General features: G+C 45.0%; 1 protein-coding gene across 1 annotated transcript; it reads left to right on the plus strand.

The window, feature by feature from the left end:
- The first annotated feature begins 3,537 nt into the window (after positions 1-3,537).
- On the plus strand, positions 3,538-4,377 carry LOC145946973 (uncharacterized). Its single transcript, XM_083056726.1, has one exon. It carries the CDS (start codon positions 3,538-3,540, stop codon positions 4,375-4,377), a length of 840 nt encoding a protein of 279 aa, XP_082912852.1.
- Positions 4,378-11,118: the final 6,741 nt, after the last annotated feature.

The following is an 11,118-nucleotide window of genomic DNA, read 5'->3' on the forward strand; positions in this document are numbered from 1 at the left end:
CTAATCCACATCCTCAGGAACCTGACGTAATAGTAGAAGAATATTCCAGTGACGACGACAGCAGCGAAGACGGCGACAATAAACGAAGAACAGTTATTGACCTACGCGAAGGAGATCACATATATGAAGAAGTACTCCAACTCGCAGAACCACGGGAAACAGATTTAATTCTAGTAACCGAAAGCCGCGACTGTTTATTAAGACAAAAAGACGATCACGTAATTTTTATTCAAATGGATGGAACTCCTTATGATAACGGCGCTAAAGAATATCAACAAGCAAATTTACTACCTGTATATGAGAACCTCACGTTTGAAAGAGTAAATGTACAAACAGTTAAATCAAAAACATTAATATCCATTCCTATAAGATTAAATAATCGCTCGCGCTTAGAACAACAAACGTTAAAAAATTGTATGCGTTCCCTTTTAGATGCCGTAACCGAATTACGTTTAGCCTCCTTTAGTATCAGTAAAACCGATCGTTTCGACGATATACCATGGCGATACGTGATTAGTCAAATTCAAGAATTTTTGAGAGAATTACCCATCCACATTACAGTCTGCGAAAACTTAGTTCGAATTCCCCCTGCCGAAGAACGCGAAACGCTCATTATCGAGAATCATTCTTCCGCTCACGGTGGTCATAAAGGAGTAACTAAAACTTATAACCGATTAAGACCTTATTACCATTGGAACACTATGAAAAAAGATATACAGCATCTTATTCAGAGGTGTCGTCAATGTCAGTTAAAGAAATTAACACGTGTAAAAACAAGACAACCCATGGTAATTACAGATACACCTAGGGCCGCATTCGACAAAGTAGCTCTCGATATAGTAGGTCCTCTCCCTATAACAAATTCTGGAAATCAATATATATTAACTATGCAAGATTTATTGACTAAATATTCTGTAGCCGTTCCTTTAAGAGAAGCTAATTCTTTATCCATTGCTATTGCACTCACTAGAAATTTCATTTGCATATACGGCGCTCCTAAAGCCATCCTTACGGACCAAGGAACTAATTTTCTCTCTGGTCTCATACGAAATTTAGCTAAAATGTTTAATATACAACACTTTAAAACTACCGCCTATCATCCTCAATCTAACGGTTCTCTTGAAAGATCACATCATGTACTGACAGAATATCTTAAAATTCAGGTCCAGAAAGAGAGAGACTGGGATAGTCATATTAACATGGCAATGTTTTCTTATAACACTAGTGTTCATGAAGGAATTAAATATCCACCATTTGAGTTAATCTTCGGTAGAATAGCCCGATTACCCTCCGCTCACCCACCTGTCGAAGGAAATTTAGAGACTACCTATCGAGATTATCTGACTGATTTATTTAACAGAATACATGACACACAAGAAGACGCACGCAAAAACCTCATAAACTCTAAAGAACGAAGTAAACATTATTACGATCGAAAAGTTAACGAACAAAATTTTCAAGTAGGATCACGTGTATTTTTACTAAAGGAACCTGCAAAAGGAAAATTCGCCGACCAATATACCGGACCCCATGAAATTATAGAAGTTCTACCGCAGTGCAACGTCAAATTATTAGTCAAAAATAAACCCAGAATTGTTCACGTTAACAAGTTAAAAATTGCACATGTTGAACCAGGATAAAATAACATGTATCATCTTTGTTTACAGATGTTGGCAGCGCCAACGAAACATTATTCCAGGGCCTAAAGCAGTTATCCTCTTTAACAGCTCTCCATCGTCTGTGACTACGAACTGCCCCTAAGGCCCCGGATCAACTTCAGGTGGAAACAGTTCTCCTTTTTATCAACACTGTTTTACGGATCACCTGACATCTTTTATTAATTAACTAATTAACAAATTTTCCATTTCTAATAAACCATCTTAATTTCTGCTTAAATGCAGCAACCGTACTAAATATTCCCACTTTATACGCATAAAAAAAAAAAACTTTAACAACAATAAATACTAACGCTATACTTACTAATTGCAAAATGTGCATCGGGAAGAATTTTAAATACAACCCACATCCCTTGTTAAAGCACTTTCCAGAACTATATGAAATAAAATGCCTACGAATATCTGGCTACCAAGCTGAAGAAAGTGGCAAAAGACTTTGTATTAAATGCTATAACCGCACAACCCCAAAGGGTTATAAACATATAATTGGTCATGGAGTTATAGACGGAGATATGAGCCCTGCCGACTGTCAAATCTGCAGCAGCGAAATAGCCATAGAAAAACGCTCTGTTTTACAATGTAACGATTGCTTTATCGCTTATATAGAATTCATGAACGCCTTTAAAACATACTGTGGCGTCTCAACGTCACACGCAGGCGCCACGTGATAACGAGCGCCCCTGCGGCATATCAACGCCACATACATATACAAGCGCCTCGGAAAAAGCACCTGAGGCACGACAACCCTCCGGAGTTTTCCGAGAGTGCTTCCTCCCGACACGCGCACGTTCGCGGTGTCGCCGCTACGCGGCTACGCTCTCCCGATGGTGAAATACCTCCGATAGGATATATAAGAGCGCGCGCCGCGCCGATCGAAAGCAGGTTCGCAGTTCTCGCTGCACAGGCGACTTTTGGAAACAGCCTTTTTTGAAGCAGTTGAGAGTCTCGCGAATTCAGTGGGTAATAAGCCACTGTACATTTACGAAAGTTCTTCGCGCTGCAAAGCGACGAGAACAATAACCGGGGCTATCCACGTCCATTGCCGTCGCCAGCATCACCTGGGCAATATCTGCGGCCAGACCGACCCTGGACACCGCTAAGGCCAACCAAGCGAGTCCAGTGGAGTCTCCGAGAGTGGAAGCCATACCCGCTGGAGCTATCACCGCCTAGACTTACCAGGCCGACACGGAGTCTACTGACTACGTGGGACATCCGGATAAGACGATACACGTCACCGAACGGGCCGTGGCAGATACCGCAGTTGCTGTCGCCTTTGCCGCCATCTCCTCCCGTACATCGGAGGGCACATGCCGCTACCCAGACCTCGCTGGCCAGCAGGGTTCACAGGGCTATCCAGTGTCAGCCTACACTAGCCGACCAGGCAACGCAGTCAAGCAGTCACGACACCGTAGAGCGAGCCACGCAGTGTGACTACCATCTCACCACCGATCAGTCAACGCAATCCGATCTCTCCGACTGGGAGTCGACAACGACCTACAACAGCAGGACGGCACCGACATCAACGCCTCCCGACAAGCGGAGCTATACTCCCCCAGGAACTCCGCCGGCGTTACGAAAGTGGGGGCCTATTCGCTATACAACCACGGAGCCGAGGATCGAGTGGCGAGAGAAGAAAATAGCCAGATAACACCCGAAAACCGCCCCTTTTACGACCTGTATATAGTTGTACATAGAACACAGAATAAACCTGACGGAAATCTTCAAGTTACTGGCTACACTTCACCAGCAAACCGCCTTTCCTCTGCGAAGCCATTGTGCCGCCAAATAAACAGACACGCGCCAAAAATAATAAAGCAGCGCTACATTGGTGACCCCGACGGCGAAGAAAATAACGAACGCAATGGCAAACAGAGATAAGAACGGGACAATAATCGTGGAGGAAGACGAGCCGAGAAGCAGCCGGATGGCACTAAGAGTACCGCCATTTTGGCCAGAGGAGCCGGAACTATGGTTCGCACAGCTGGAAGGCCAATTTGCATTAGCAAGCATCACAGAGGATGATATGAAGTATACACACACCCTCTCACGGCTCGAGCCAGCACAAGCCAGAGAGATCAAGGATGTTATTACGCATCCGCCGAGCAAAAACAAATACGAGACCCTGAAAAAAGCTCTCATCCTACGATTGACGGACTCACAAGAACAAAAGATACGCCAGTTATTAGAGAGAGAGGAGATGGGCGACCGCAAACCATCGCAGTTCCTCCGACATCTAAACACCCTGGCGGGCTCAATGGTGTCATCCGATCTCCTACGAACTCTGTGGCTGGGACGCCTACCACAACACATGCAGGCGATCCTAGCAGCTCGCATAAGCGACAAACTAGCAGACGTAGCCGAACAAGCAGATCGAATTCACGAGATCAACAACAGCAGAGCACTTGTGCTGGCAACATCGTCACATCCAACGCCGACGGCAAGCCCAAGCGCTTGGGAACAGCAGATAGAAACACTGACCAAGCAAGTCGCCGCTTTAACAACCCAGATGACCAAAATGGCGAAGCAGATGGGCCAGGAGAGAGGCAGAAGACGAGAAAGAAGCTACTCCAGAGGCAGGTCACGAAGCAAAACGCCCAAACAAGATGGCGTATGCTTCTATCATCGACGCTTTGGAGATGAGGCCAAGAAGTGCACACATCCATGCACATACAAAACAAAAAACGAAGAGGGCAATCGCTAATGGCGGCCAGCGACGCCAACTCAGGACCCAGCCGCCTTTTCGTAACGGATAAGACAACAAGACAACAATACCTGATAGACACCGGATCAGACGTCAGCGTCTACCCCCACACAATGATGGAAGGCAGGAGAAGGGCCGAGGCGTACGAGCTATATGCTGCAAACGGGTCGAAGATCACCACATACGGCTACACGACAATAAAGCCGAATTTCGGCCTACGAAGAGATTTTCCGTGGCGCTTTATCATAGCCGAGGTCACACAACCTATCATTGGCTCAGACTTCCTGTCTCATTACCATCTGCTACCAGACATACGGAAGAAAAAGCTAATAGACGGGAAAACAGGACTCTCGGCGACCGGCGCGCCATCCGACAGCAAGGTGGAATCAATAAAAGCCGTACACCACGGAACAAGCTACCATCACATAATATCGGAGTACCCGAATATTACGCAGATAGAGAGAACACAGACACAAATAACGCACAACACCGTGCACTATATAAAAACAGCAGCAGGACAACCGGAAGCATGCCGTCCGCGAAGATTGGCACCCGATAAACTCCAAGCAGCAAAGGCAGAATTCGACCTACTGCTTCGAGAAGGGATAATTCAGCCATCTAAGAGCCCATGGTCAGCTCCACATGGTACCGAAGAAGAGCGATACATGGAGGCCGTGCGGAGACTACCGCAAACTAAACGCAAGGACAATACCGGACAGCTACCCAGTGCCACACATAGAGGACTTCGCACAAGCACTACATCAGAAAAAAATATATACAACAATAGACCTGGTACGGGCGTACAATCAGATACCAGTACACCCAGCAGATGTACCCAAGACGGCCATCACGACGCCATTCGGGCTGTACGAGTTCCTGTACATGCCTTTTGGGTTACGAAACGCAGCCCAAACATTCCAACGATTCATAAACGAAGTTCTGCATGGGTTAGATTTCTGCTATGCATACATCGACGACATCCTCATAGCATCAGCCACACCACAAGAACACGAGGCTCATCTACGGAAACTTTTCACCCGTTTAAACGCATACGGAATAAGGATAAACCCTGCCAAATGCATATTCGGAGAGAAAGAAGTAAAATTCCTGGGATACCTGGTTACAGAACATGGCACCAAACCATTGCTGGAGAAAGTGGAAGCCATCCGGAACTTTCCTAAACCAGCCACTGTCAAACAACTACGACAATTCCTGGGAACGTTAAACTTCTACAGACGATTTATACCAGGCGCAGCACAAGACCAGGCAAGGCTAAACGACGTCTTAAAAGGCCCGAAGACCAGAGGAAAAAGTCCCGTGGCCTGGACGACAAAACTCGAGCAGGCGTTCCATAATTGTAAGAACAGTCTGTCACGAGCAACACTATTAGCACATCCCGACCCAGAGGCCGAACTGGCAGTAACCACAGACGCTTCGGACGTAGCGATCGGCGCAGTAATCCAGCAGCGCACCAAAGAGGGCTGGCAACCACTCGCGTTTCTAAGCAAGAAACTCAACCAAGCGCAAACAAAGTACAGCCCATACGATCGAGAATTGCTAGCGGTATACATCGCCATTAAGCACTTCAGACACATGCTCGAAGGACGACGATTCACGGTGTATACGGATCACAAGCCTATCACCTACGCTTTCAACCAAGATCCACTACGCAGCTCTCCTCGGCAAGCGAGACACCTCGAATACATTGGACAATTCACTACCGACATACAACACGTAGCAGGCAAAGAAAATGTCGTAGCAGACACGCTGTCCAGAATCGAAGCAATACAAAAACCTGTCAGTATAGAAGAAATGGCAGCCACTCAGGAAGGAGAGGAAGAGCTGCAAACACTACTGCAAACGCAAACGGAGCAGAGTCTAAGACTGAGCAAGATACAAATCCCCGGCACCACGAAAAGCATGTATTGCGATACAGCCACGCCAGCAACACGTCCATACGTGCCTAAGTCACTACGAAAGCAGGTATTTCAATCCCTGCATGACTTAGCACATCCAGGAACAAAGGCATCAGCAAGGCTCGTCGCAGAACGATACGTGTGGCCGCATATACGCAAGGATTGCATCAACTGGGCCAGAGCATGCATCCAATGCCAGAGAGCGAAGGTAACACGGCACAACGCAGCACCAATAGGAACGATTAAGAGCCCTACGGCGAGATTCCAACACATACACATGGATATCGTCGGGCCATTGCCACCATCCAGAGGATTCAAATACTGCCTCACGATCATAGACAGATTTACGAGATGGCCAGAAGCCATGCCCATACCAGACATCTCCGCCGAAACAGTGGCGAGGCACTTGTACAACCAATGGATCACACGATACGGCACACCAGCACGAATCACCACCGATCAAGGCAGGCAGTTTGAAGCTGACCTCTTCAATAAGTTGGCGCAATTCACTGGATCAAAGCACATACACACAAACGCATATCACCCAGCAGCAAACGGCATGGTGGAAAGACTGCACCGACAACTCAAGGCAGCCATCAAGTGTCATCAAACAAATTCATGGACAGACACTCTAGGAACCATATTGATGGGCATAAGAGCAGCATACAAGGAAGACCTGGGTACCACAACAGCCGAGCTAGTCTTCGGGGAACCAATCCGCTTACCCGGACAGTTTCTCCAAGAACAAGAAGGGACGTTGAAACCAAGCATGAACGACTTTGTGGAGCAGTTACGAAAGGCGTTACGACCGAAAATCAAACGCCATGGACAGCCAGCCACATTCGTATTCAAGGACATGAACACAACAACACATGTGTTCCTAAGGCACGACGCTCCGACAGGAGCACTTCAATTCACATACGACGGCCCATACAGAGTACTAAACAGAGGCGAGAAAACCTTCAAAATCCACATCAACGGAAAGGCGACGAACGTATCCATAGACCGACTAAAACCGGCGTACATCATGGCTGACGAGGAAACGACCGAAGCTATGCAGGAAGCGAAGAAAACACACCAAGGACCAAAGACCGCAGCAGAGGGAACAACCAGGGCCGGACGAACAACACGACCACCAGTTCGGTTCCAGAGCTGCAAATAGGGGGGCCTCACCACAACCAAGGGGGTCCTGTGGCGTCTCAACGTCACACGCAGGCGCCACGTGATAACGAGCGCCCCTGCGGCATATCAACGCCACATACATATACAAGCGCCTCGGAAAAAGCACCTGAGGCACGACAACCCTCCGGAGTTTTCCGAGAGTGCTTCCTCCCGACACGCGCACGTTCGCGGTGTCGCCGCTACGCGGCTACGCTCTCCCGATGGTGAAATACCTCCGATAGGATATATAAGAGCGCGCGCCGCGCCGATCGAAAGCAGGTTCGCAGTTCTCGCTGCACAGGCGACTTTTGGAAACAGCCTTTTTTGAAGCAGTTGAGAGTCTCGCGAATTCAGTGGGTAATAAGCCACTGTACATTTACGAAAGTTCTTCGCGCTGCAAAGCGACGAGAACAATAACCGGAGCTATCCACGTCCATTGCCGTCGCCAGCATCACCTGGGCAATATCTGCGGCCAGACCGCTAAGGCCAACCAAGCGAGTCCAGTGGAGTCTCCGAGAGTGGAAGCCATACCCGCTGGAGCTATCACCGCCTAGACTTACCAGGCCGACACGGAGTCTACTGACTACGTGGGACATCCGGATAAGACGATACACGTCACCGAACGGGCCGTGGCAGATACCGCAGTTGCTGTCGCCTTTGCCGCCATCTCCTCCCGTACATCGGAGGGCACATGCCGCTACCCAGACCTCGCTGACCAGCAGGGTTCACAGGGCTATCCAGTGTCAGCCTACACTAGCCGACCAGGCAACGCAGTCAAGCAGTCACGACACCGTAGAGCGAGCCACGCAGTGTGACTACCATCTCACCACCGATCAGTCAACGCAATCCGATCTCTCCGACTGGGAGTCGACAACGACCTACAACAGCAGGACGGCACCGACATCAACGCCTCCCGACAAGCGGAGCTATACTCCCCCAGGAACTCCGCCGGCGTTACGAAAGTGGGGGCCTATTCGCTATACAACCACGGAGCCGAGGATCGAGTGGCGAGAGAAGAAAATAGCCAGATAACACCCGAAAACCGCCCCTTTTACGACCTGTATATAGTTGTACATAGAACACAGAATAAACCTGACGGAAATCTTCAAGTTACTGGCTACACTTCACCAGCAAACCGCCTTTCCTCTGCGAAGCCATTGTGCCGCCAAATAAACAGACACGCGCCAAAAATAATAAAGCAGCGCTACACATACTATTCTAACAAAATCGCACTTCTAGTTCTGGACACTGCTACCCTGGACGTTCTTTACCTCTCGGTGTACGATAACGACACTGGCTTCGAAATTGAGTTGAGAACCCCAACCTAATAACCAAATAATCTATTTACTAAAACAAAATCTATTTTCTAACATTTACATACTCCTATGTAACCTATATTCTAACCTTGATGAGTTATCTAGTCATAAGACAATTCTATAAACGGTCTCTAGCTTAACATTTATTAACTAAATAAATCACTAATCTATAACAAAGTATAGAATAAATTATATCTTTATTATAACCTTATAAATACTTAAGTCCAAGGCAAATGCAATTCCGCGTAATTAACTAAAATTAGGAGATACAGTAAACTAGTTATACTACATTTCGTTAAACGTACAGTCTAAAACGTAATATGAAAATTATACGCAGCATTTAATCATTATTAGTGTTCAAATTTATAGAGATAATACATATATATATATTAAATGATAATATATCGTTAAAATTATATAAAATATACATTCTATATTACTACTTTTAACTCTAAGTATTTTAATACTTAATGAAGACATTGAACGAAAACATTTTGGAAAATATACTATACTTTAAGTAACTTTAAAATGTCCTATCTATTTAATCCTAATACGATAAAGTGTCCTATCTATTTAATCTTATATATATAAAATGATAAAATGTCTCTTTATAGCTTCCTTCGATCTTACTACTATAATTATTCTGGCGAAACAATTACATTACGACAAATAACTAGTCTTAAGCAAATATGGCTGACAAATATCTGATTTATTTAATCTTGATCGTAGATAATAAAGTGCTCGTCCTATTTAATAAATAAAAAAAAATAATAAAAAAAAAATAAAAAAAAAAACAAAATATATATATACGATAATTAATACGATAATAATATAACAAAGTGCATTCTTAGCTTCTTACGAATCATATATATATGGATTTAAATCATAAGAATATATATATTTTAATTAATGAATCTTAATCATAAACAATAAAATGCTTCTACGGTGTTTCCTCTAATCTTACGAGTATATAAAGTACTTATGAAGGCAGTATGAAATAAAATAACGCAGTTTCTCGATAAGCATAATTTTAATAATTACGTAAAATACATACGATAATAATTATTATAAAAGAACTATTAAAAATATATACGAACATTTGCGATCGCGCGCGCGCTCTTCAGAATAACCTGAATCGATGACGCTATCAAGGCAGTTCTGAAACAATGCACAAAAATAATATAATGTCAAGCAATGAGATAAACCCAAAGCAAAACAAAGTAAAAGAAAGCTTACTTACCTAATTCTTATAGAAACCCGCTTGGCGTAAAACTTCTTCACGGTACTCCGCGTCTTCAAAATCATCGTACCCCGCGTCCTCACACCTCCTCACCGGCGCCGCGAAATCAATCATTCTCTGCACCCTTCTTTCAGCACGTAGTCTACTCATCTTCACTACGTTCTTCCACAAGCATACCCTCCACGGTGGTCCACAATCCCAGTCGTCCTCTAACAAACAAATAAAGGTTACATACATCGAATTATCAATTATATATTAACAAACCGCGTCATAAAAAAAAAAAATTTTAAAAGAACTTACTGAGCATCTCATCGGTGATCAGAAATCTCTCTCTGAACAATCTCTCCTCCTCGCTCCATTCCTCGAATAATTTATTCAGGGAGAAAATATCATCCCCTTCCTCCTCCAGGAAAGCCTCCCAGCGCCGTCTCTCTTCGGCTCTCACTCGCCGATCTTCGCGATCCTTCTTCGTGTATTGATACACAGAAAGAATAACGTCGGGCTGAGAAAGAAAACCCTTAATTATTATATTTCCCTATCTCGATCGCCCCGTTCCAAATTATTAAGCAAATATCAAATATCATTAATATCAGAGGTAATAGCATTAATAATAAAACAGACTCATACACATTCATGAATAACTACTTACGTTCTCCTTATCAAACTCCATCACCTGAATATTACTTCGGTATCGTTGCTCGATGTTGGAGAATGCAATCTTGATATACGGAAACCCAATTCGACTGACGTCTACATGCAACTCTTACAACTCTCGGACTACAATCATGCAGAAGTCATCCAGTGCAAGGTGGAAATATCACGGACAATTTACCACTGCGGAATGCACTCGCATGTCTCCATAGTCCATAACGGAAAGGCAGATTATATCCACGAAACCGGATATACAGTGTGCCGAAGGGCATTCCAAGATGGAACATTCTCTCTCGGAGATAGCAATATCATTCACGGACTAAGAGCTAATCAGACTACTTATCATAGTCTCACCTTAGCCGGACGCACTAATAACGACGGAACCTGCAAAGGCACTCAGTACTCCGACCCTTACGGAACCTGGGACAACGTCGTTGTTCAAGCCGTCGTCAAAATC

Source organism: Prenolepis imparis, unplaced genomic scaffold, assembly GCF_030444845.1.
Source record: "Prenolepis imparis isolate NDT839.2.m4 unplaced genomic scaffold, iyPreImpa1.0 SCAF_34, whole genome shotgun sequence".
In the NCBI taxonomy this organism is placed as follows: Eukaryota; Metazoa; Arthropoda; class Insecta; order Hymenoptera; family Formicidae; genus Prenolepis; species Prenolepis imparis.

Bases quoted from the DNA above. Each gene is read 5' to 3' on its own strand.
- LOC145946973 (XM_083056726.1), top strand. From the start codon at position 3,538: ATGGCAAACAGAGATAAGAACGGGACAATAATCGTGGAGGAAGACGAG.